Source organism: Mobula birostris, chromosome 22, assembly GCF_030028105.1.
Source record: "Mobula birostris isolate sMobBir1 chromosome 22, sMobBir1.hap1, whole genome shotgun sequence".
Classification (NCBI taxonomy): Eukaryota; Metazoa; Chordata; class Chondrichthyes; order Myliobatiformes; family Myliobatidae; genus Mobula; species Mobula birostris.
This window is the reverse complement of record NC_092391.1, coordinates 53,477,471-53,504,267: the sequence shown is the minus strand read 5'-3', so window position 1 is coordinate 53,504,267 and position 26,797 is coordinate 53,477,471. Positions and strand designations below refer to the sequence as shown.

The window sequence follows — 26,797 nt, the reverse complement described above, 5'->3', positions numbered from 1 at the left end:
GGGCAGACATGGAGTCCGTGCTGAGTTGTGTACTGGAGACAGTACGGGAGATGGCAGACACGCTGGAGTCCGTGCCTTCTGTCGGTGCTGGCCTCCAGTGTTCGCTTGGTGGAAGACAAGCTGGATTGCCTTCATCTGCAGACTGCTATGGGCTTGTTCTTGCCAACAATATCCATGCACCATCAGTCAGGGTCTTGGGCTATATTATATTATTTTGTGTGACTGGATGTTTACTGCTATCTTACAGCAATGTGCAAAAGTCTCAGGCACACATATATTGCTAGGGTGCCAAGAATTTTACACTGTACTATATTTGGCAATGTAGAGCGTAGAGCGAGTTTGTAAATCTGGCAGGAGCAAAGGATGTCGGGAATGGGGAGGGTGGGGTGCCACAGGAGGGGTGTGGGACAGGTGACAGAGGAGTGCCAGGGTGGGAGAGGGGCGGTGGGTAGTGCACAGACACACCCAGCCCTGAGACACCAGACAAGGTCATTTGATTCCAAACAATTGGTTTACTAATCATTACAGAATGTCACTCTAGTGCTTCCCTCTCCCTTCCCCTTTTCCCAACCATGATCCCCCTTCTCCCTGCCTCCTTCCCATTCTCAGTCCGCAATAGAGACCCATATCAGAATCAGGTTTATCATCACTCACGTCATGAAATTTGTTTTTTTTTGGCAGCAGCAGTACAATGCAATACATAAAATTACTACAGTGCTGTGTAAAAGTCAGGCACCCTAGCTTTATATCTGTACCTGAGACCTCTGCACATTACCGTATGTAGTATACATGCCTTGTGCTGTGTGTGACAGTTGATACTGCGTTTTGCACCTCGGCCCCAGAGAAACACTGCTTCATTTGACCGCATACATGCGTATGATCGAATGATAATTAAACTTGAACGCTAGCGAGGAGGTATCAGTGACAAGTGGAAAACCACAAAAAGCTACAGTCTAATCTAGAGTGTGTGTGTGAGTCAATACCCCAACTGATTACGTAACCACAAGGGAGAGGAAGGATGGATGCTTTCCTAAACAGAGGTAGCTTCACTCCACATGAGGTGAGACTGTGATGTAGACAGAAAGAACTGTCAACAAAGTCACCAGAGATCAAGAGCAGGACTATTCATTTGCAGTTAAAGGGACTTTGATACTGGGAAGCTAACGAGATTAGAAATAAGTTATCTGGTCTCTGTTCTAAATATCAGAATCAGGTTCAGTATCACTGGGATATGTTGTGAAATGTCGTGTTGTGGCAGTAGTACATTGCAATACATAAAATACATTCAAAACTATAAAATATAATTTAAAATACACATAGCTTATTGCAATTTATATATTTTTTCTAATATGGTAAAGTTCCTCCCTGCAGCTTGTTTGGTGCATTGGGGTGCAACCTTGCCGTTTCTTTAGTTTCGTCTGTTTTACATGGCTGAGTTGTGAGCTCGATGCTCAACCCAGCACAGATGGACAGTGTGTAAAGAGCCGGCCGGATTCGAACCTAGGCCATCGTGTTCTTATGTCCGGTTGCAGATACCACTGCATCACCGGTACAGACACACCACTTATAAATTAAGCAGTGCAAAGAACAAGAATGCTGAGATAGTGCTTACGGGTTCAATTTGTATTCAGAAATTGGATGGTGGTAGAGAAGAAGCTGTTCCTGAATCGTTGAGTGTATGCGTTCAGGCTTCTGTACCTCCTTCCTGATGGTGGCAATGAGAAAAGGGCATGTCCTGGGTGATGGGGGCCGCCTTTTTGAGGCATCGCCCTTTAAGGACATCCTCAATGCTGGGAAGGCTGGTGTTGGCAGAGTTTACCACTTTCTGCAGCTTTTCTGATTGAAACGTATAAAATCCTAAAGGGATTGGACAGGCTAGATGCAGGAAGATTGTTCCCGATGTTGGGAAAGTCCAGAACGAGGGGTCACAGTTTGAGGATAAAGGGGAAGCCTTTTAGGACCGAGATTAGGAAAAACTTCTTCACACAGAGAGTGGTGAATCTGTGGAATTCTCTGCCACAGGAAACAGTTGAGGTCAGTTCATTGGCTATATTTAAGAGGGAGTTAGATATGGCCCTTGTGGCTACGGGGATATGGAGGGAAGGCTGGTGCAGGGTTCTGAGTTGGATGATCAGCCATGATCATAATAAATGGCGGTGCAGGCTCGAAGGGCCGAATGGCCTACTCCTGCACCTATTTTCTATGTTTCTATGTTTTCCCAATCCTGTGCAGAGGACCCTCCACACCAGATGGAAGAAACTGCCAAAGGCAACCTCACCAACCTCTGAGCAGGAGACGGACCTGACCATCAACAGTCAGTCCCAGCATCCTCTGTATAACACTGTGGTAAATGTACAAAACACAGACTCCTCTATACAAATACTTCAGCCCGAGTCAGTAGTGAACTGAGAGCTACATAAATGAATGTTGTTCAAATGAGGATGAACCAAATGTTGTGGCAACAGTTGAGAACAGATGGATTATTGAAGGCAAATTTCCTCACATCTATTAACCTATAAATCTGTTGTGAGAGACAGTCAACATTCCAAATATTAATGGTAGGGTAGTGGGTAGTATAACACTTCGCTGTGCTAGCGATCGGGGTTCAATTCCCACTGCTGTCTGTAAGGAGTTTATACATTCTCCCCACGATTATATGGGTTTCCTCCACAGTCCAAAAGATGCACAAGTTAGGCTTAGTAAGGCACTGCATCTTGAATATACTGTATCCTTGATGCTGGAGAAGCCAGTGCCTATGATGAAGGGGTGGGAGTGGGAAGTGCAGTGGGGAGCTGAGACAGATCTGAAGAAGCTACAGAAGTGATTTAGTAAAATGGTTTCCAGGAATGAGGGATCTTAGTTTGCTGGACAGAATGGAGAAGGTGGGGTTGTATGGGGAGGTTAGGAGGGGATGTAAAGGTTTAAGGATGTAAATGTAGAGAAACTGTATTCATTGCCAAAGGCATCAAGACACAGAAGACACAAAATGAAGATCAACACACTTGAGTTTGGACTGGATGACTGGATACAGAAGCCTGGTGGTGAGTCTGCCTGTGCTTGAACTCAGGACATGTGATGACCCAGGCTTATCGAGAAGCAGTAACGCCCTGATGAGGTGTGAGTTTCAGTCAGTAGGTAGTCCTGTTGATGTTGGACCAGAAGGCATAGGAGCAAAACTAGGCCATCCAGCCCATCAAGTCTTCATTGTGGCTGATTTATTTTCCCTCTCAGCCTCAATTTCCAGCCTTCACCCCATGACCATAGATGCCCCAACTGATTAAGTACCTGACACAAATTGTTGGAGGGACTCAGCAGGTCAGGCAGTATCAATGGAAAGGAATAAACAGTTGATGATTCGGGCCAAGACCCTTCATCAGGACTGAAAAGGAAGGGGGAAGATGCTAGAATAAGAGGGTGGAGAGGGGAAGGAGGACAAACTAGGCAATAGATGAAGCCAGGTTGGGGGAAGGGGAGGGGGAGAAAGAGCTGGGATGAAGTAAGAAGCTGGGAGGAGATAGGTGGAAAAGGTCAAGGGCTGTAGAAAGGGGAATCCGATAGGAGAGGAGAGTGAACCATGCAAGAAAGGGGAGGTGGAAGGGCACCAGAGGGACGTGTTAGGCAGGTGAGGAGAAGAGGTAAGAGGCCAAACCGGGGAACTGAAGGAGGAGGAAGGGAGAATTACCGGACAATGGAGAAACTAATGTTCATGCTATCAGGTTGCATTGAAGATCATTGGCAAGAAACCAAACATTTTGCAAGAAGCTTTTTTTTCATTAAAGCACTCAGCAAGTGGTTAGGATCTAGAATACATTACAGAGAGTGGGGCAAGAAAGAACTGGTAGGGAAATTGAAGGTGGGGGAACGGGAACTGCTGAGTGCTCTTAGCACAAGTACAGACCTTAAAGGGCTGAATGGCCTTGTTCACACCAACTATTCTGTAATTCTGTCAGAGAGACCAGCCTACAAGATGGCTGTGTAAAAACTCTTACCTTTTAGCTTATTTCGAACTTTGTTCGCTGTTGCCTTGATCGAGAGTGTTAGCTCCTCCAGTTCTTCTTTCGTTTCTATAAAATGAGAAGTTTTAATTAAACTTCCAAGCTTACAGAAAGGGAATTTTTGTTCAATATATTGATTTCATCATTACACTTGGCTGCAGCTCATAACATGTATTAACATCTGCCCAATATTAAATTCCAAATATGCTCAGCCTTTTATTTGCTGGTTTTGAATGGAAAACAGATTTAATTACAAAACATTGTCTGTTGCTGTTTGTCATCTATGTCAATGACCTGGATGATAATGTGGTTGACTGGATCAGCAAATTTGTGGATGACACCAAGACTGGGGGTGAGGCGGACAGCGAAGACTATCATGGCTTGCAGTGGGATCTGGACCAGATGGAAAAATGGGCTGAAAAATGGCAGATGAAATTTAATGCAGACCAAGTGTGACCTGTTGCACTCTGGGAGGACTAACCAGGGTAGGTCTTACACAGTGAACAGTAGGGCACTGAGGAGTGCAGTAGAACAAAGGGATCTGGGAATACAGGTCCATAATTCATTGAAAGTGGCATCACAGGGAGATGGGGAAACTTTCCGACACATTGACATTCATAAATCAAAGCACTGAGTACAAGTGATGGGATGTTATGTTGAAACTGTATAAGGCGTTGGGGAGGCTTAAATTGGACCACTGTGTGCAGTTTTGGTCACCTACCTACAGGAAAGATGTAAATAAGGTTGGAAGAGTACAGAGAAAACTTACAAGGATGTTGCCGGGTCTGGAGGACCTGAGTTATAAGGAAAGACTGAACAGGTTAGGACTTTTTACCTTAGAACATAGAAGACAAGAGGAGATTTGATAGATACGTACAAAGTTATGTGGGGTAGAGATAGGGTAAAAGCATGCAGGCTTTTTCCACTGAGGTTGGGTGGAACTACAACTAGAGGCCATGGGTAAAGGGTGAAAGGTGAAAAGTTGAAGGGGAACATGAGGGGAAACTTCTTTACTCAGAGGGTGGTCAGTGTGGAATGAGCTGCCTGCGCAAGTGGTGCATGTGAGCTTGATTTCAATGTTTAAGAGAAGTTTGGTGCATGGATGGTAAGGGTATGGAGGGCTATGGTCCTGGTGCAGGTCGATCGACAGGAGCTTAAATGGTTTCCGCATGGACTAGGAGGGATGAAAGGCTTTTTTCTGTACTGCATTTTTCTATGACTCTGTGACATCTAACAACTAGTTAAATACAGTCCATCCTACACTGTTAGGAAATGTAACCAACCCACTGTGTCGAGCCATTTCTGGGAGACGGCATTGAGGTAAATCGCGGAATTAACTTGACTGGCTGACAACTTGCTGAAAACTTCACCATTCTGGGTTTTTGATTCTCCTTCAAGAGCTGGAAATCATGTTTGGACAGAATTGTATCCTTTCTACTCACCACGGCACTCATTCCAGTGATTTATTAACATTTTACTGGAGCATCACTATTTCCATAAGACCATAGGATATAGGAGCAGAATTAGGATATTCGGCCCATCGAATCTGCTCTGCCATTTTATCACAGCTGATCCATTTTTCCACTCAGCCCCAATCTCATGCCTTCTCCCCATACCCCTTCAAGTCCTGACTAATCAAGAATTTGTCAACCTCTGCCTTAAATCTACCCAATGACTTGGCCTTCACAGCCACCTGTGACAATGGATTCCACTGTCTCACCACCCCACTGGCTAAAGAAATTCCTCCGTTCTAAAGGGGCGTCCCTCTATTCTGAGGCCGCGTCCTCTAGCCTTAGACTCTCCCATGATAGGAAACATCTTCTCCACATCCACTCTGTTGAGCCCTCTCAACATTCAATAGGTTTCATTGAGGTCATCCCTCATTCTTCTGAATCCAGTGAGTATAGGCCCAGAGCCATCAAACTCTCCTCATACGACGAGCCTTTACTACTGGAATCATTTTTGTGAATCTCCTTTAACCTTCATTCCCTGCATTGTGAACTCTTGAACAAGGCATTTCCCTCCCGAGTGCGTCTGTTACTAAATACAATCTTTAGTCACATATTTGTGGTTTATTATTATTGTGTTACGTTATTGTGTTTTTTTAAGATGCTGCATCAGATCCAGAGTAACGATTATTGCACTCTCTATTAAGCAATCTTGAATCATCAAGGACTCCACACCAGCAATACTGGGGCACACTTTTAATATTGGGTGGGGGAGGGGGGATGAAGAAGGTGGGAGATGATAGGTGGAAGAGGTAAAGAGGACTGTGGGAAAAATCCAATAGGTGAGGAGAATGGACCATGGAAAAAAGGGAAGGAGTATGATGGGCAGATGAGAAGGGGTGAGAGTGGTGAACAAAAACAGAAGGGGGAGGGAAGCAAGATACCAGAAGTTAATGATCTTATTCTGTTTTTTTTTGTGCTCCATCGGATCCAAAGTAACGATTGTTTTGTTCTCCTTTACACTTGTGTACTGGAAATGTCATTAAATAATCTTGAATAGGAGGGATGTGATTAAGCAGAAGATGGCACAGAGAAGGTTCACAAGGATGTCACCAGCAGAAGAGGGCTTGAATTAAGGAGAGACTGGACAGGCTGGGATTTAGTTATCTGCAGCTTAGGAGGCTGAAAGGTCACCTCATACAGGGGTATAAAATCATGAAGGGCATATGGTAGATCAGGTGAATGGTCACAGGCTTTTTCCTGTTGTAGCGGACTCAACTCTATATGGGTGGCAATCTTGTATCCGAACACCTCAAAACTGTCCTTGTCCAGCGGACTATGGAAGTCCTTAATCACTGGGGTTGCTGAGTCCAGTGAAGTGGTCAGGTAAACAGAATTCTTCAGCAACACACACAAAATACTGGAGAAACTCAGCAGGTCAGGCAGCATCTATAGACATAGATACAGAAAGGTGACAGAAAAGGGCCAGTAACATCATGAAGGATCCCATCCACCCTATTCATGAGGGAGGAAGCTATGTAGCATCCACGCCAGGAATATCAGACTCAACAAGAATTACTTTTCTCAAGCAGCAAAGCTGATCAACACCTACACCCACTAAACCACCCCCAACCACAACTACTTTATCATTTCCTGTCAGAGCTGGCAGGCTGCACAGCTCAAATAATGACTGTGCAAGCAGCTGCAAGATCTACCCACCATTCTGCACTTTGCACGCACCCATGCTGGGATCAGAGCATCTGGTGGGGTGGGTGGGTGGGGGTGTGTGTGTGTGTGTGTGTGTGTGTGTGTGCGTGCGCGTGCGTGCGTGCGTATACACGCGCGCATATGTATAACTTTCTGGAATTCCTGACGTTTCCCTCTGCGTCAATAAATTGCCATGGTTAGCACATTATTTCAGCTTGGGGCGTCAGAGATTGGAGTTCAATTCTGACGTCCTCTGTAAGAATGTTTGTATGTTCCTTCCCATGTGCGTGTGGGTTTCTCTAAGTCATCCCTGTGGAATGCGTGAGTTTCCTCCAGGTGCTTCGCTTTCCTCCCACAATCCAAAGATGTACTGGTTAGTCAGTCAATTGGTCATTATAAATTGTCCTGTGATTAGCCTAGGGTTAAATAACTGGCTTTTGCGGCTCATTAGGTCATAAAGGCCTGTTCCACACCGTATCGCTAAAGAAATTAAAATGGAATAGTGCAGCACCAGACAGGCCATCCGTCCCACAATATTGTACTGATCTTGATGCCAACTGTCAAATCAAATAAGAATCAATTTATATCAACGTGGCAGTTGTCGTCGTCTTGGCTATCCCTCGAGGTTGAGGATGATGGTCTTCGTTCTGTTGATCTACTTATGGGCTCTCAAGTGGCTTATGAGTCCAATCTTGGCTTTGAAAGTTCTTCCGCATTCAGGACAGGTAGTTCCAGATGGCAGATAGGGCTTTGGTTGTTGCTGCCTCTCTTTCCATTTTCTTCTCTTTTCTTCTAATTCTGCACATCTGTTGGCTTTGAAAGATGCTGTTCCTTCTCGGATGATGGCTTGCCAGAGTTTCCTGTCCTTGGCATTAGTTTCCCAATTGTTGATGTTGATGTAACATTTCTTCATGTTGGCTTTTAAGATGTCTTTGAATCTCTTCTGTTGTCCACCTCTCTTACGTTTGCCTTCTTTAAGCTGGGAGTAGGAGATTTGCTTCGACAAACGTTCGGAATGTGGCAGTACATCCAGAACAAATGGGCAATGGACTTCTTAATTATTTCATTTTTAAAGAGGGAAGCTGTCTGTGTGTGACGGTCTCTCACGGATTCGGAACAGCATTCTCGCCAGCATTGCTTAAACACGTGCCTGTGAGCAGCTGTTTGCAAGATGAGTTCTAACGTACCAGAAAAGCCTAAAAGAGCTCGTAAGGGTGTTACACTTAGTGTAAAACTAGACATAATTAAGCATTTTGATCATGGTGAACGAAGTAAGGACAAAGTGAGTTTGGCTTGTGGAAGTTGACAAAGATGATGTTGAAGAGGTTTTGGCATCCCATGACCAAGAACTGACATATGAAGAGCTGGTGCAGTTGGAAGAGGAAAGGATAACAACTGAAACGGAATGAGTAAAGATAAAGTACGACTTTAATTTTGAAAGGGTACGTCGGTTTAGGGCATACAGTATTTGCAAGATGGCTTGAGTCCTTTCAAAGAACTCTATGATCTAAAAATGCGCGAGGCTAAGCAGTCAAGCAAGCCTTCCACATCAGCCACAGCAGATGACAAACCTCGACCTTCGACATCGAGGCAGGCAGAGATAGGAGATGATGACCTGCCAACCCTCACGGAAACAGACAATGATGAGATGATACCCTAGTGTCCCACCACCCCAACCCCCAGGCCGCAGATACCGATTCGCGGAGAATGCAGCAGTAGCCAGGAGGCACACAGCACATCTTTAAGAAAAAAGCCGAAATAAACATGCTAATTAATTAGGTGCCGCCCGGCACGTAAATGTCGGCCCAGATCAGAGGCGATGCAATCAGCAATCGCCTCTGATCTGGGCCGACAATTACGTGCCAGGCGGCACCTAATTAATTAGCATGTTTATTTCGGCTTTTTTCTTAAAGATGTGCTGTGTGCCTCCCAGCTACCGCTGCACCCCTGCTTGCTTCGCGGATCAGTATCGGTTCACTGCCTGGAGGGTGGGGGCTACTGTACCGCCCCAAACTCCAACGATTCAGTCTAACACACTATCATCATCAGTGTGCTCTGTGCTGTCTTCCCAATTCCCATAAGTGATACTACACTGTACATACATTATTTCTACTTTATATAGGCTGTGTATTTTATGTGTTATTTGGTATGATTTGGCAGCTTCGTAGCTTAGGTTACTGGAGAGCGTTTGCGCCGTGCTTTTGCGCCGTGCTTTTGCCAACAGCACTTGCGTGAGATTTTCACTACGGAGAACAGTTCAGGCAATGATTGTGGAAAAGTATTTCTACTTTATACAGGCTGTGTATTTATCATATCATTCCTGCTTTTACTATATATTACTGTTATTTTAGGTTTTATGCGTTATTTGGCATGATTTGGTAGGTTATTTTTGGGTCTGTGAACGCTCACAAAATTTTCCCATATAAATAAATGGTAATTGTTTCTTCGCTTTACGACATTCTGGCTTACGAACCATTTCATAGGAACGCTCTACCTTCAGATGGCAGGGGAAACCTGTATTTGTTATTTTTTGTGCATGTGGCAGGGAGTTGACTTTTTTTTTTGGAACAGCTTCCATGGTGCTTTTTTTTTTGCTTCAAGACTGTCTGTAGAAGAATGGACCTTGAATGTACATTGAAACACTGTGAAATACGTCTTTGGCTTCAACGACCAATACAGACCACAAATGCACTGAGGGCAGATCGCAAGTGTCGCCATGCTTTGGATGCCAAAGTAGCATTCCCAGAATTGACTAACCCTAGCAGAATGTGGAAGGGTAACTGGAGTAACAGAGGAAACCCCGGCAGTCACAGAGAGAACGTACAAACTCATTACACCCAGCGGCAGGAATTCAACCCTGATCATTCGCTGGCACTGTGAGGTGCATTCTCCCGTGCTCAATTCTAGTGGTATTTGGTCACATACTGAAGTTACAAACTATTAAAGACATTAACAGTGCAACTTCAAAAATCACCTTCAGAAAGGAATCCATGAATTGAGAGATTGCTTGCTGTGGAGGCGGTCATTGGGTATATTTAAACCAGAGGTTGATAGATATGTAATTATAAACACAAGAGATTGTGCAGATGCTGGAATTGTTTCCCCCTCTCCCTTCTTCTATTCCCCACTGTGACCTCAACCTCTTCTCCTCACATACCTATCAACTCCCCTTATACCCCTCCTCCTTCCCTTTCTTCCATGGTCCACTCTCCTCTCCTATGAGGTTCCTCCTTCTTTACCTTTTCCACCCATCACCTCCCAGCTTATTCCATTCCTGTCCCCAACCATCTGCCTTCACCCATCACCTTCTAGCTTGTCCTTATCCCCTTCCCCTCACCTTCTTAGTCTGTATCTTCCCTCTTCCTTTCCAGTCCTGATGAAGGCTCTTGGCCCGAAACATCAACTGTCTATTCATTTGCATAGATGCTGCCTGATCTGCTGAACTCCTCCAGCATTTTGCGTCAGTGATCCCCACCACTACCCTGGCCATGTTCTCTTCTCGCTGCTGCCATCAGGTAGGAGGTACAGGAGCCTCAGGACTTGCACCACCAGGTTCAACAACATTTATTACCCCTCAACCATCAGGCTCTTGAATAAAAGGTGATAACTACACTCAACCACAACCAATTATCTCACTTTAAGGACTCTTCGTCTCATTAAGGGCAGGGCTACAATGACGCTTAACAACGACTCCTTCCAGCTCATTTGCAGAAACAGCTTAATTTCTGCCTTTGATGCCCATCTTTTTCCTTTTCAGGATGGATGAATGTTCTGTCCTGTGAGACCCTGACCTGGAGTTACACCCAGACTTGGGTTCTTCGCGGTGATGGGACCCACTCCTGGGGGGGGGGGGGGGGGTGGGCGGCGCGTTCACAACTGGCCACTTTTCAAAATCCCAGGGACATGGCTGAGAGGTTCCAAGGCTTCACAGCCCTGTGGATGAGCTGATTCAATGCCTGTGCCACTGAATAAAACATCACAGGAGAGAATTGAACACTGGGAACAGCAGATCAGCTGTAGGAGACCATGTACTCGGTGAGTCGCTCGCGCTCTCTCTCGCTTTTGTGGAGGAGAGTTTGTTGCCAATTCTAGAGTCGGAGAACTCGGAAAAAAGTGATACAGCAGACATTTTGTTATGTCGCCCCTCTTGCTGTGAAAGGGGACACCTCTTTCCCTTTATTAGGGTAAGAGAGAGCCTGCGGTATGTCAAATTGTCAGGGGAATAATTAGGTTTTGTTGTACTGCAGATCATGGTCTTTCTTGGGAGCTTTGCTGTTGCTTGCTTGGTGGGTGGAGTGTGCTGATGTTTTTTGCTGTAGTAAGTGGGAGGTGGGGAAGGGTTGATGCTTTGCTGCTGTTTGTGCATGGGAGGGGGAGTAGGGGGCTTTGGGGTTCTAACATTTTTACTGTCACTCATTCTTTGGGCACTTTTTTATGGATCTCTGTGAAGAACAAGAATTTTGGTTGTATACTGCATACATTTCTCTGATAGTAAATGGAACTATTGAACCATCTTATCTTCATCATTTATTGTTATTTACTTATATTTGCATTTGCATAGTTTGTCGACTTCTGCACTCTGGTTGATCTTTCATCGATCCTGTTATAGTCACTATTCTATAGATTTGCTGAATATGCCCACAGGAAAATGAATCTCAGGGTTGTTTATAGTGACACATATGTACTATGATAATAAAATGTACTTTGAACCTTGAACTAATAAAATATAATTCAAATTGCATGTGAAATGCACAGCACAGATAAGCAGTAAACAGCTTGCAGTGCTAGTGACGAGACTTTGGAGGTGCCAGGGTATTCATTAGTCTCACAGCCTGAGGGAAGGAGCTGTTACCCAGTCCGGCAGTCCTAGAGAAGGCAATGAGTGTCACCCTGTGTGAGAACTTAAGACAGACCCGAGGTTCATATGTACTTTCCACCCAGAATGCTTTGCCACTACCTAGTAAATGTTCTCACTGGTGTGTGCCTCAAACAGTCTCTGTCAACCATCCAACTCCTAGCCTTCATGTGTGACTTAGCTACTAAGCCCGGCAGAACCCTTTCTACTGACAGGGGAAGGGGTAAAGGCGGGTTACTGGTGCCTTCAAACCAGTCGCTTCAGGCAGGTAGGGCTTGTCAGCCGTGGTCGGCAGCTTACCCAGAAGGAAAACTCTGACCTCAAACCTCCGCTGCCTTGTGGCTCTATCCACTCATGGGGAAGGCTTCAAAAGTAAACACCAGGGAAAAGTCCGGAGCCGAAGTCCTGAAGGCAGTTCTATGATGAGTTCAACACTGACGGACAATTCCTGCAATGTCACTGGTACCAAAATTCATCAGGCTCTGCCGTCCCTTTGGATTCATCAGCTGTGTGGAAAGGGGGAGCCTGCTGTATGGGCAACAGCTCGCTTCCCACATCACACTGCCCTGGCTTGCATATCGTGTTAACAGTTAGGATGCTAAATCCATGGTCAACCCTGACTAATGGAAGACCTCAAGATATCACTGAACCCTTTTCCCACTACCCTTTTAGCTGGGGTCTGTAAGAACACCATGAGGATGACAAAAGGTTTATGTCCCTTCTGGGTCTCTTGCTGGTTGTCCTAAATCTGTGCACAGCCAGAGACGTTTGCCCAGGGCGCAAATGGCTAATTCAAGGAAGCATAATTTTAAGGTGACTGGTGGAAAGTATAGAGGGTGATGTCAGAGGTAGTTTTTTTTAAAAGCACACAGTGTTGGGTGTGTGGAACGCACTGGCAAGGTGGCAGCAGAAACAGATACATTAGGGACATTTAAGAACTCTTAGACAAGTACTGGAGATAGAAAAATGGAAATCAATGTGGGAAGCAAGGCTTTGATTGATCTTTGACTAGATGAAAGGTTTGGCACAACATCGCAGACTGAAGGGCCGGTACTGTGTTATAGTGATCAATGGTGTATGGGTCTACTGTAATGTCTGGAGTACCGTGCAGAAGTCTGAGGCACATATATATATATATAGCCAGGGTGCCTCGGACTTTTACACAGTACCGTATTTGTCAATGTGGAGTGGAGAGTGGGTCTGTAAATCTGGTGGGAGCAGAGGATGTTGGGAATGGTGAGGGTAGAGCACTGTGGGAGGGTGTGGGACAGGTGGCAAAGGAGTGCCAGGGCAGGGGGTGGAGTGGGTACAGACACACCCAGCCCTGAGACACCAGGCAACATCATTTGATTCTAAACAATTGGTTTATTGGTCATCACAGACCGTCTCTGGTGCTCCCCTCTCCCTTCCCCTTTTCCCAAACCTCCTTCCCACACTCAGTCGACAATACAGATCCATATCAAAATCAAGTTTACCATCAATCACGTCACGAAATTTGTTTCTTTTTTTTGCAACAGCAGAAGTGCAATACACAAAAATACTACAGTACTGTGCAAAAGCACTAGGGAGAGGGTTGAAAGGAGACTCACGAAAATGATTCTAGGATTGAATGACTTGTCCAACGAACATCATTTGATGGTTCTGGCCCTGTATTCACTGGAATTCAGAAGAATGAGGGGTAACCTCATTGAAACCCATCAAATGTTGAAAGGCCTTGACAGAATGGATGTGGAGAGGATGTTTCCAATGGTGGGGAAGTCTAAGATGGAAGACACAGCCTCAGAATAGAGGGACATCCATTTAGAACCGAGATGAGGAGGAATTTCTCTGGCCAAAGAGTGGTGAATCTGTGTAATTTGTTGCCACATGCAGATTCAAAATTACTTAATGTCATTTCCAGTACACAAGTGTAAAGGAGAATGAAATAATTGTTACTTTGGAGTCAACACAGCACAAAAGAAACACAAGGGAAAGAACACATAAGATTGTTTGGATATAGAGATTAATTGCATGGATATAGAGATTAATTGCATGTCCATAAAGTGAAGCTAGGCACAGGAATGGCTGTCCGCAAGGTGACTGACAGGAAATGATAAAGTAGTGGTGTTGGGGGTGTGGAGAGGTGGGTTAATGGGTGGAGATGTTGATCAGCCTCACTGCTTCGGGAAGTAACTGTTTTTGAGTCTGGTGATCCTGGTGTGGATGCTGCTACCAGCTGCGCTCTGTCCACTCTTACAGCTGTCACTGTGTTAACAGGGTATGACGCAACACTCTGGAGAAAATTCTCAACTGCTCATGCAACACAGTTCCCAGCCTGTCACTGAGGCTACATTACTAAACAGGCAGGAGGGGTGAACTTCCCCTTTCGCACTGTTCCTCTCCCTGAGCCGAATGCATTGCCCTAGCACAGGCCGAGCCCGGGTGGCAAGGAGCAAGAGGCAAAGAGAGCCGGGGGGTGGGGGGGGGCAGATAGAGCCAGTGGAGGGAAACACTACAGAAAAAGGCCATGCTGAACCATTTAAACTGCCTACTGCCATCGACCTGCACCCAAACCGGACCATAGCCCTCCATACCCCTACCATCCACGTACTTCTCTTCAATGTTGAAATCAAGTTTGCATCCACCACTTGTGCTGGCAGCTTGTTCCACACTCTCACCGCTCTCTGAGTGAAGTATCCCCTCATGTTCCCTTTAAACTTTTCACCTTTCACCCTTAACCCATGACCTCTAGTTACAGTCCCGCCCAGAAAGCTTAGAAAAAGCCTGCATGCATTTGCCCTATCTATACCCTTCATAATTTTGTATACCTCTACATCTCCTCTCAATCTTCTATATTCCAAGGAATAAGGTCCTAACCTATTCAATTTTTCCTTGTAACTCAGATCCTGCAGACCTGGCAACATCCTCGTATTTATGGGGCATCTCAGGAAGAATGAGGAATAGTATCCACTGGTAGTCTCAGCTAACCTCATAATCCTGATGACCAACATGCTGCTTCCGGGATTGAAAGGATTGTCTTACGAGGAGCATTAGATAGCTTTGGGCCTGTACTCAATGGGATTCAGGATGAGAGCTGACATTGAAACCTATCTAATGGTGAAAGGCCATTGATAAAGTGGATGATGTTTCCTATGGTGGGGGAGTCTAGGACCAGAGGACTCAGCCTCAGAATAGAGATACGTCCTTTTAGGACAGAGATGAGGAGGAATTTATTTAGCCAGAGAGTGGTACATCTGTGCAATTTATTGCCACGGGCTACTGTGGAGGTATAGTCATCGGGTATATTTAGTTTTCCTTATTTATCGACGTACAGCACAGAATAGGCCAAGCCACGCCACCCAGCAATCCCCCAAGGTAACCCTAGTCTAACCACGTGACAATTTACAATGCCCAATTAACCCAACTGGCACGTCTTTGGACTGTGGGAGGAAACCCACATGATCACAGGGAGAATGTATAAACTCCTTACAGACAGCGGAGGGAAATGAACCCGGGTCACTGGTACTGTAGTTATGCTAACCACTATGCTACCATACCACCCAAGGCAGACTGATAGATTCTTGATTAGTCAGGGCCTGAAGGGATGGATACGGACAGAAAGCAGGAGATTGGGGCTGAGAGAGAAACGGATCAGCCATGATAAAATGCTGGAGCAGACCCGATGGGCCAATTGGCTTAACTCTGCTCCAATATCTTATGGTTTTATATTAATCAACTGGAGAATAATGAGCAACAATGCAAAACCTTGGGGGATTGCAAAGAGGACCCGCATCAACAGGCTGCTCCTCAGGGGGACACAGCAAGACAAACATCAGCTCGGTGACAGATGCACTTTGGCCTGTCTGAAACTCAGTCTTCCTGGACTAGTGGACTCCTGCCATCTACAACATTCCAGAGCGTAGCAGGACGTGCTGAGGAACGCACTGAAGCTTGGTACAGCCACCGCAAAAAGCTTTCAGTTAAGACAATGGACCAGGACAGGGGTTCCCAACCTTTTTTATGCCAAGGACCAATACAGGGGTCCGAGGACCCCAGGTTGGGAACCCCTAATCTAGGATATTTCCGCAAATGGTCACAGTCTGGTGTAATGGCCTCTCAAACACTTCATGGGAGTGTTGCTTACAGAGGAAGCGTTAGAGACTTTGATGCATGCTAAGAGTCCTGATGTCTGCCAGTCTGGGCCAAGGACTGGAGGTCTAGAGGCAGCCTGTCATGGGGTTGAACATGGGCATGCTCTGTTGGTGCCAGAATGTGTTGTGTCTTTTTTTAAAAAGTCATAGAAAAGTACAACACAGAAAAAGGCCCTCCAGCACTTCCAAAACCATTTAAACTGCCTACTCCCATGTGAAAGCGTGAATGCGTGTGTTAGGGTGCCTACGAATTTTGCACAGTATTGATGCAATTTTATTTATTGCATTGTACTACTGCTGCAAAAAAAAAAAAAAATTTCATGACATATGTGCGTGATGATAAACCTGATTCTGATCTGGGTCTCTGTTGTGGACTGAGAGTGGGGAGGGGACAGGGAGAGGGGAATCATGGTTGGGAAAAGGGGAAGGGAGAGGGGAGGGAGTGGGAAGCACCAGAGAGACATTCTGTAATGATCAATAGACCAATTGTTTGAAATCAAATGGCCTTGCCTGGTGTCTCCGGGCTAGGTGTGTCTGTGGTCTCGCCACCATCCCCCTGCCCCTGGCACCTCTCCTCTGCCACCTGCGCCAAACCCGTCCCATGGCACTCCACCTTCACCATTCCCAACATCCTTTACTCCCACCAGATTTATGAACTCTCTCCACTCCACATTGACAAATACAGTACTGTACAAGGTCTTAAGACACCCAAGGTATATACATGTGTCTGACCTTTACACGGTACTGTAATAAATCTGAATGTCTGATAGCACAATTTTAAAGATGTGGACTCACTGCATTTCCTGTAAATACTCTATATAAACAAAGTATACTTTCAAAATTGTCTTTGAAGATGTATCTCATTTCCCAGACCACTCCCCACCCACCCAGTTTCTCCCCAGCCGGCTCAGCTGACGAGGTGGCTTGCACAGATTTAGGACTGAGTCAGCAAATACTCTCAGATTTCTATAGAGGTAGAGTGGAGAGCAGTTTGACTGGTTGCATCACCATGTGGTATGGAAAGGACACTGCACAGGATCAAAAAGAGATTCATAAAGTTGCACTCTCAGCCAGCTTCATCATGGGCACTAGCCTCTCCAGCAGAGAACACCTTCAAAAGGCAATGCATCACAAAGGTGGCATCCATCCTTGAGGACCCCATCACCCAGGACATGCCCTCTTCTCATTGCTACCATCAGGGTGGTGGTACAGGAGCCTGAATACTCATACTCAACATTTTAGGAACAGCTTATTCCTCTCTGCCATCAGATTTCTGAATGGGCAAGAACCCATGTGTACGAACTCAATTTTTTTTTCTTCTTGCACTTACTTTGTTTTTTATACAGTATATATACAGTACTGTGCAAACGTCTTAGTCACATATACACACACACTCAGTCCACAATAGAGACCCACATCAGAATCAGGTTTATCATCATTCACGTGTCATGAAATTTGTTTTTTTCTGTGGCAGCAGTACAATGCAATACACTACATAAAATTACCACAGTACTGTGCAAAGGTCTCAGGTACCCTATCCATATACTGTATATGTGCCTCACACATACAACACAATCACAGTGGATTTAATTTGGCTTTTTTGACACTGTTCAACAGAAAAAGATGTTCATGTCAAAGTGAAAACAGATCTTTACAAAGTGATCTAAATTAATTACAAATATAAAACACAAAATAATTGATTGTATTTACTAGATGCACCTTTGGCAGCAATTACAGCCTTGAGTGTGGATCGGTCTCTATCATCTTTGCACATCTGGACACTACAATCTTTCCCCATTCTTCTTTACAGAACTGCTCAAGCTCTAACAGATTGCATGGGGATCCTGAGTGAACAGCCCTTTCAAATCCAGCCACAAATTCTCAATCGGATTGAGGACAACACTCTGACTTGGTCACTCCAGGACATTAACTTTGTTGTTTTTAAGCCATTCCTGTGTAGCTTTGGTTTTATGCTTCGGGTCATTGTCTTGCTAGTGAGTCAGTAAACTAATTTGCAAGGGGGATGGGACCCGGAGCGATCGAGCAGTGGAAGAAATGCATGGAGTAAAGCCAGATCTAACATATAGAAAGGCTTTGAGGAAAGAGAAGCAGAATAAACAGTGTAAAGGTAGTAAGTGTGTGTACCTCAATGCAAGAAACATCAGGAACAAAGGTGATGAATTGAGAGCTTGGATACATACATGGAATTATGATGTAGTGGTCATTACAGAGACTTGGCTGGCACCAGGGCAGGAACGGATTCTCAATATTCCCTGATTTCAGTGCTTTAAAAGGGATAGAGAGGGGGGAAAAGGGGAGGCATTACTGGTCAGGGATACTATTACAGTTACAGAAAGGGTGGGTAATGTAGCAGGATCCTCTTTTGAGTCAGTATGGGTGGAAGTCAGGAACAGGAAGGGAGCAGTTACTCTACTGGGGGTATTCTATAGGCCCCCTAGTAGCAGCAGAGATACAGAGGAGCAGATTGGGAGGCAGATTTTGGAAAGGTGCAAAAATAACAGGGTTGTTATCATGGGTGACTTTAACTTCCCTAATATTGATTGGCACTTGATTAGTTCCAAGGGTTTAGATGGGGCAGAGTTTGTTAAGTGTGTCCAGGACGGATTCCGATCACAGTATGTGGGCAGGCCAACTAGGGGGAATGCCAGTCTAGATCTAGTACTAGGTAATGAACCGGGTCAGGTCACAGATCTCTCAGTGGGTGAGCATCTGGGGGACAGTGACCACCGCTCCCTGGCCTTTAGCATTATCATGGAAAAGAATAGAATCAGAGAGGACAGGAAAATTTTTAATTGAGGAAGGGCAAATTATGAGGCTACAAGGCTAGAACTTGCAGGTGTGAATTGGATGATGTTTTTGCAAGGAAATGTACTATGGACATGTGGTTGATGTTTAGAGACCTCTTGCAGGATGTTAGGGATAAATTTGTCCCAGTAAGGAAAATAAAGAATGGAAGGGTGAAGGAACCATGTGAGGTGGAAAATCTAGTCAGGTGGAAGAAGGCAGCATATGTGAGATTTAGGAAGCAAGGATCAGATGCATCCATTGAGGAATATAGGGAAGCAAGAAAGGAGCTTAAGAAGGGGCTGAGAAGAGCAAGAAGGGGGCATGAGAAGGTCTTGGCAAGTAGGGTAAAGGAAAACCCCACAGCATTCTTCAATTATGTGAAGAACAAAAGGATGACAGGAGTGAAGGTAGGACCCATTAGAGATTAAGGTGGGAAGATGTGCCTGGAGGCTGTGGAAGTGAGCGAGGTCCTCAATGAATACTTCTCTTTGGTATTCACCAATGAGAGGGAACTTGATGATGGTGAGGACAGTATGAGTGAGGTTGATGTTCTGGAGCATGTTGATATTAAGGGAGAGGAGGTGCTGGAATTGTTAAAATACATTAGGACGGATAAGTCCCCGGGGCCTGACGGAATATTCCCCAGGCTGCTCCATGAGGCGAGGGAAGAGATTGCTGAGCCTCTGGCTAGGATCTTTATGTCCTCGCTGTCCACGGGAATGGTACCGGAGGATTGGAGGGAGGCGAATCTTGTCCCCTTGTTCAAAAAAGGTAGTAGGGATAGTCCGGGTAATTATAGACCAGTGAGCCTTACGTCTGTGGTGGGAAAGCTGTTGGAAAAGATTCTTACAGATAGAATCTATGGGCATTTAGAGAATCATGGTCTGATCAGGGACTGACAGCATGGCTTTGTGAAGGGCAGATCGTGTCTAACAAGCCTGATAGAGTTCTTTGAGGTGACCAGGCATATAGATGAGGGTAGTGCAGTAGATGTGATCTATATGGATTTTAGTAAGGCATTTGACAAGGTTCCACATGGTAGGCTTATTCAGAAAGTCAAAAGGCATGGGACCTAGGGAAGTTTGGCCAGGTGGATTCAGAATTGGCTTGCCTGCAGAAGGCAGAGGGTCGTGGTGGAGGGAGTACATTCAGATTGGAGGATTGTGACTAGTGGTGTCCCACAAGGATCTGTTCTGGGACCTCTACTTTTCGTGATTTTTATTCACAACCTGGATGTGGGGGTAGAGGGGTGGGTTGGCAAGTTCGCAGACGACACAAAGGTTGGTGGTGTTGCAGATAGTATAGAGGATTGTCGAAGATTGCAGAGAGACATTGATAGGATGCAGAAGTGGGCTGAGAAGTGGCAGATGGAGTTCAACCCGGAGAAGTGTGAGGTGGTACACTTTCCAAGGACAAACTCCAAGGCAGAGTACAAAGTAAATGGCAGGATACTTGGTAGTGTGGAGGAGCAGAGGGATCTGGGGGTACATGTCCACAGATCCCTGAAAGTTGCCTCACAGGTAGATAGGGTAGTTAAGAAAGCTTATGGGGTGTTAGCTTTCATAAGTCGAGGGATAGAGTTTAAGAGTCGCGATGCAATGATGCAGCTCTATAGAACTCTGGTTAGGCCACACTTGGAGTACTGTGTCTAGTTCTGGTTGCCTCACTATAGGAAGGATGTGGAAGCATTGGAAAGGGTACAGAGGAGATTTACCAGGATGCTGCCTGGTTTAGGGAGTATGCATTATGATCAGAGATTAAGGGAGCTAGGGCTTTACTCTTTGGAGAGGAGGATGATGAGAGGAGACATGATAGAGGTGTACAAGATAATAAGAGGAATAGATAGAGTGGATAGCCAGCACCTCTTCCCCAGGGCACCACTGCTCAGTACAAGAGGACATGGCTTTAAGGTAAGGGGTGGGAAGTTCAAGGGGGATATTAGAGGAAGGTTTTTTACTCAGAGAGTGGTTGGTGTGTGGAATGCACTACCTGAGTTAGTGGTGGAGGCAGATACACTCATGAAATTTAAGAGACTACTAGACAGGTATATGGAGGAATTTAAGGTGGGGGGTTATATGGGAGGCAGGGTTTGAGGATCGGCACAACATTGTGGGCCGAAGGGCCTGTACTGTGCTGTACTGTTCTATGTTCTATCCTGGCAAAAACTACGGCTTGAAGACAAAAGAACACTCCAACCAACTCTGCTAAAATGTTTTTGAAAAGCACGTCAGGAGATGTATACAAGAAAATTTCCAAGTCTTTTCCCTCGATGCAGTTCTCTTGCAGACTGCGTCAGGTTTTCCTCCAGGATTTCCCTGTATTTTGTTGCATTCTTTTCTCCTCTACCTCCAAAAGCCTTCCAGGGCCTACTGCAGTGAAGCATTCCCACAACATGATGCAGTCACCACCATGCTTCATGGTAGGGATGGTGTGTTTTTGACGATGTGCGGTGCTTGGCTTATGCCAAACATAGCATTTAGTCTGATGGCCAAAAAGCTCAATTTTGGTTTCATCAAACCATTGAATCTTCTTTCAGCTGACTTCAGTCTCCCACATGCCTTCTGGAAAACTCCAGCCAAGAATTCATTTGAGTTTATTTCCCCCAACAGTGTATTTCCCTTTCTCACTCTCCCATAAAGCTGCGACAGGTGAAGCACCCGGGCAACAGTTGTTGTACGCGCCGTCTTTCCCATATCAGCCACTGAAACTTGTAACTCCTCCAGAGTTGTCATGGGTCTCTTGGTGACCTCCCTCACTAATCCTCTTCTCGCATGGTCACTCAGTTTTTGAGGATGGCCTGCTCTAGCCAGATTTACAGCTGTGACATATTCTTTCCATTTCTTGATGATCGACTTAACTATACTCCAAGAGACATTCAGGGACTTGGAAATTTTCTTATATACATCTCCTGACTTCTGCTTTTCAATAACCTTTTCAAAGAGTTGCCTGGAGTGTCTTTTGCCAGTATACTGACTCACCAGCAGTTAGAACTTCCAGATACAGGTGTATTTTTACAACAATCAACTGAAAGACCTTGACTCCAGCCGGTCACCTCCACCTAACTAATTATGTGACCTTTAAAGTCAAATGGCTGCACCAGTGATGATTTGGTGTGTCATATGAAAGGGACTCTATATAAGCACTCTATAATGTATAATATACTATATATACAAAACATAACACATACATATATACATATACACATGCACGCATTTACAGTTAGTGTAATTTATAGCTTTTATTATGTATTGCTGTCTCAAAACAACGAATTTCACAACCTCTGCCAGTGATATTAAACCTGATTTTGATTCTGAGTGGAGCTACACAGCACTAAAGAGTGGGAAACTCCCAGGGGCGGGAGTTATTTATAGATCACCAAACAGGAGATCATATTGTAAACGAGGAGAGACGAGAGGTGCACGCAACAGTACGCATTGCGTTTTAACCCATCAGGTCAGTCAAATTAGTGCTAACAGAGGATAAGTTCCCGGAATGTATACCCGATTGATTTTTTGATGACTGTATTGAAGGACAAAACAGGAAACAGTTATTTCAGATCTCACACTGTACATCAAGGGCTAATAATACCAGTGTGGATTTCAACTTCCTCAATTTGAACTGGAACTGCTTCAGTGTGAAAGGCTCAGTGGGGTGGGGAGGAGGTGTGGAGTTTCTAAAAAAGTGTCAAATTCTGGATTAGGGAACTTTTTTTTAATGAGGAAAAGTTGTGTGAGCTACGGCTTTTCTCTTTGGAGCGAAGGAGGATGAGAGATGACTCAATTGAGGTTACAAGATGTATAAGAGGAGAAGATGAGGGTGCCCAGTAGCATTGTGGTTAACACGACACTATCATAACACAGGGTGTCAAGAGTTCAGAGTTCAATTCTAAGGTAATCTGTAAGGAGTCTATGACCTCCCCATGGAACACATGGGTTTCCTCTGGCTGCTCCAGTTTCCTCACAGTCCAAAGGTGTACCGGTTAGTAGGTAAACTGGTCATTGTAAATTGTCCTGTGATTAGACATTAAGACCATAAGATATCAAAGCAGAACTAGGCCATTTGGTCCATCGAGTCTGCTCTGCCATTTTATTATGGTTGATCCATTTTCCCTCTCAGCCCAAATCTCCTGCCTTCTCTCCATATCCCTTCATGCCTTGACTAATCCCTCTCCCAGTTTCACCTATCACCTACCACCTTGTACTTCTTCCCCTCCCCCATCTTCTTACTCTTTGTCATCTTTTTTCCCCAGTCCTGATGAAGGGTCTCAGCCTGAAAAGTCAACTGTTTACTTTTCCATAGATACTGCCTGGCGTACTGAGTTCCTCCAGCATTTTGTGCATGTTGCTTGGATTTCCAGCAACTGCATATTTTCTCGTGTTTGTAATCAAGAACCCATCAATCTCTGCCTTAAATGTACCCAATGACTTGGCTTCCATAGCGGCCTGTGCCAATTGCAGATTCACCAATCTGGTTAAAGAAATTCCTCCTCATCTCTGAGAACATCCATCTATTCTGAAGCTGTGCGCTCTGGTCTTAAGACTCCCCCACCATAGGAAATATCCTCTCCACATCCACTGTATCAAGGCCTTTCAACATCCGCTAGGTTTCAATAAGGTCACCCCTCATTCTTCTGAATTCCAGTGAATACAGGCCCATAGCCATCAAACGTTCATATGATAAGCCCTTCAATCCCAATCATTTTTGTGAACCTCCTTTGAACCCTCTTCAATATCAACACACCCTTTCTTAGATAAGGGGCCCAAAATGACTCTCAATACTCCACGAGGGCTCACAAGTGCTTTATAAAGCCTCAACATCACATCCTTGCTTTTATGTCCTAGTTCCCTCAAAATAAATGCTAACATTGCATTTGCCTTCCTCACCACCAACTCAACCTGCAAATTAATCTTTAGGGAATCCTGCACAAGGGCTCCCAAGTCCCTTTGCACCTCGGATTTTTGAATTTTCTCTCCAGGCTAGGGTTAAATTGGAGGTTGCTGGGTGGCGCTCTGCCAAGTGTGGTGGTAGGGACAGATACATTAGCTGCATTTAAGAGACTCTTAGACAGGCACATGGATGATAGAAAAATGGAGGGCTATGTGGGGGGTGGGGAAGGGTCATATTGATCTTAGAGAAGGTAACATTGTGGGCCAAAGGGCCCACACTATTCCAAGTTCAAGCACGTTTGAGCTATAAGTAGACAATTATATTGAAGCTGGGCTTGAGTTCATCACAGGAACACAGCCAGACAAGTTGATAAATTGTCATTGGGAGATTATTTCAGAGGTAGCAGCTACAGCTTGAAATCGCAAAGCTAGTTATGGAGAAAGGCAAAGGTGGTCTAGGAATTAAGACTCTGGATTGGCCAATTTCAGTACCTTTAGACTCCACTGTGCAAAAGCAGGATGGAAGTAGAGCTACTTGGTCACTGTAGACAATAACCTATCCCTCAATGTCAGCAAGACGAAGGAATTGGTTGTTGACTTCAGAAAGAGTAGCCGACCGCACGACCCAATTTACATTGGTTGTGCGCAAGTGGAACAGGTCAAAAGCTTTAAGTTTCTCGCAGTCAATATCACAAATGACCTGACTTGGTCCAACCAAGCAGAGTCCACTGCCAAGAAGGCCCACCAGCACCTTTACTTCCTGAGAAAACTAAAGAAATTTGGCCCATCCCCTAAAACCCTCACTAATTTTTATAGATGCACCGTAGAAAGTATTCTTCTAGGGTGCATCACAACCTGGTATGGAAGTTGTCCTGTCCAAGACCGGAAGAAGCTGCAGAAGATCGTGAACACAGCACATCACACAAACCAATCTTCCATCCTTGGACTCACTTTACACCGCACGCTGTCAGAGCAGTGCTGCCAGGATAATCAAGGACACGACCCACCCAGCCAACACACTTTCGTCCCTCTTCCATCCGGGAGAAGGCTCAGGAGCTGGAAGGCTCATACGACCAGATTTGGGAACAGCTTCTTTCCAACTATGATAAGACTGCTGAACGGATCCTGACCTGGATCTGGGCCGTACCCTCCAAATATCAGGACCTGTCTCCAGGTTTTTTTTGCACTACCTTACTTTCCATTTTTCTATTTTCTATTTATGATTTATAATTTAAATGTTTAATATTTACTATCGATTTGTAATCCAGGGAGCAGGAAACACAGAATCAAATATCACTGTGATGATTGTACGCTCTAGTATCAATTGTTTGGCGACAATGAAGTATAAAGTATAGTTCACCCGCCAGTACAGGTGAATCACACGATAACCAGGCTGGAGTTGAAGGGCTTGAGAGAGTAAGATGCCAGAGGGATTAGAACATGGAAATGTGAAGAAGCTCAGCTTTGGTCTTGTGGAATGCACAGCAGCCTTGAGGGGCTGAATGGTCCAGCACTGCTCCTGTTCCTCACGTTAAACTGCACATTCAATCCTTATACAGAGAAGTACCTTGTATTCCTCCATGTTCAAGTTAAACAGGAAAACTTTACACATTTGCCCCATCATTTAAATGTTCCCACAACCAATGGACTCACTTTCAAGGATTCATCTCATGTTCTTGGTACTTATCGATTATTTATTATTTCTTTCTTTTGCACACTGGTTGAACTCCAAAGTTGGAGCGGTCTTTCATTTGTACTGTGGTTTTTGGATTTATTGAGTATGCCCACAAGAAAATGAATCTCAGGGTTGTATATGGTGACATATGCAGCACACTTTGGAGGGTTAATGGCACCTAACGGCGACTCCTTTGCTTGTACCTTCTGAAACAGCTCTATCTCCACCATTAATATCTTTATTTTTCCCTTTCAAGGTTCTTTTGAAGACCCTGTCCTGGAGTTACACACAGGCTTCGGTTCTTTGCAGGAATGGGACCCGTTCTTGGGGTTCCACAACTGGCCGTTATTCGACATGCCAAGGGTTTGGCCTGAGAGTCTCGCTCATGTTTGGAAGCCTAAGATCTCAGGGCTCTGGAGACTGGCAGATCGAGGGTCAGTGTCACGGCACAAGACTCGTGTGTCGTCGGGGAAGCCGGAATATCTTTCGCTGTGGGCCTGAAGACCCGAGGTCTTTGCAGTCTTTGGACACAGAGCTTGAAAAAAGTGACAAAACAGACTTTTAACATTGTAAACCAGCGGGTTGTTATGTCTCCTGCTCACTGTGAAAATGGGGGACACCTCCCTCCCCTTGCCAGGGAAAGAGAGAACCTGTGGTTTGTTGAATGTTGGATGAAACGCAAAGCCTTTGCGGTAACTTTGGTCTGTGTCTTTGCTATTGCTTAGGCTCGGTGACGGTACCAATGTACCTGTTTTTTGCTGGTGGAGGGGAGAGGGGATTGTTGGTTGCTACCGCCTACACATGGGGGGGGGGAGTTGGGGGGGACTTTGGGGTTCTCATGTTTAACTGTCATTTATTCCTTGGGGCACTTTTCTGTTTTCGTGGATGTTTGCGAAGAAAAAGCATTTCAGGATGTATATTGTATACATTTCTCTGACATTAAATTGGACCTTTGAACGTACTTTGATAATAAAATTGACTTTGAACTTTGTCTATTTTGTAACACAGATACCACTTCCAGGCCACAGCATCCACACACTCTCCATGATCCACAGCTCACTCACACAGTGGGGGAAGTACGAGGACCTGCAATGTGTCTGTACACCCAGCTCCAAATCCAAACTCACCTGGTGCTCTGGAGAAAGGAACCTGTGCACTAACAAACACATGGCCAGGTTCTGTGTTAACTCCTTCCACATACAGAGGTTCCCAGCCTTTTTTATGCCATGAACCAATACTATTTAAGCAAGGCGTCCAGGGACCCCAGATTGGTAAACCCTGATTTGCATATGA

At 45.1% G+C, this 26,797-nt stretch overlaps 1 protein-coding gene across 2 annotated transcripts in view; it reads right to left on the bottom strand.

Annotated features, from left to right (window-relative positions):
- The window catches only part of stx2b (syntaxin 2b), a 126,162-nt gene that overhangs the window by 83,377 nt on the left and 15,988 nt on the right, over positions 1-26,797 (bottom strand). For both annotated transcript variants that reach the window (XM_072240782.1, XM_072240783.1), the window contains exon 4: positions 3,990-4,064. In XM_072240782.1, the coding sequence (XP_072096883.1) occupies positions 3,990-4,064 (75 nt within the window). The remainder of the gene's footprint in view (positions 1-3,989; positions 4,065-26,797) is intronic.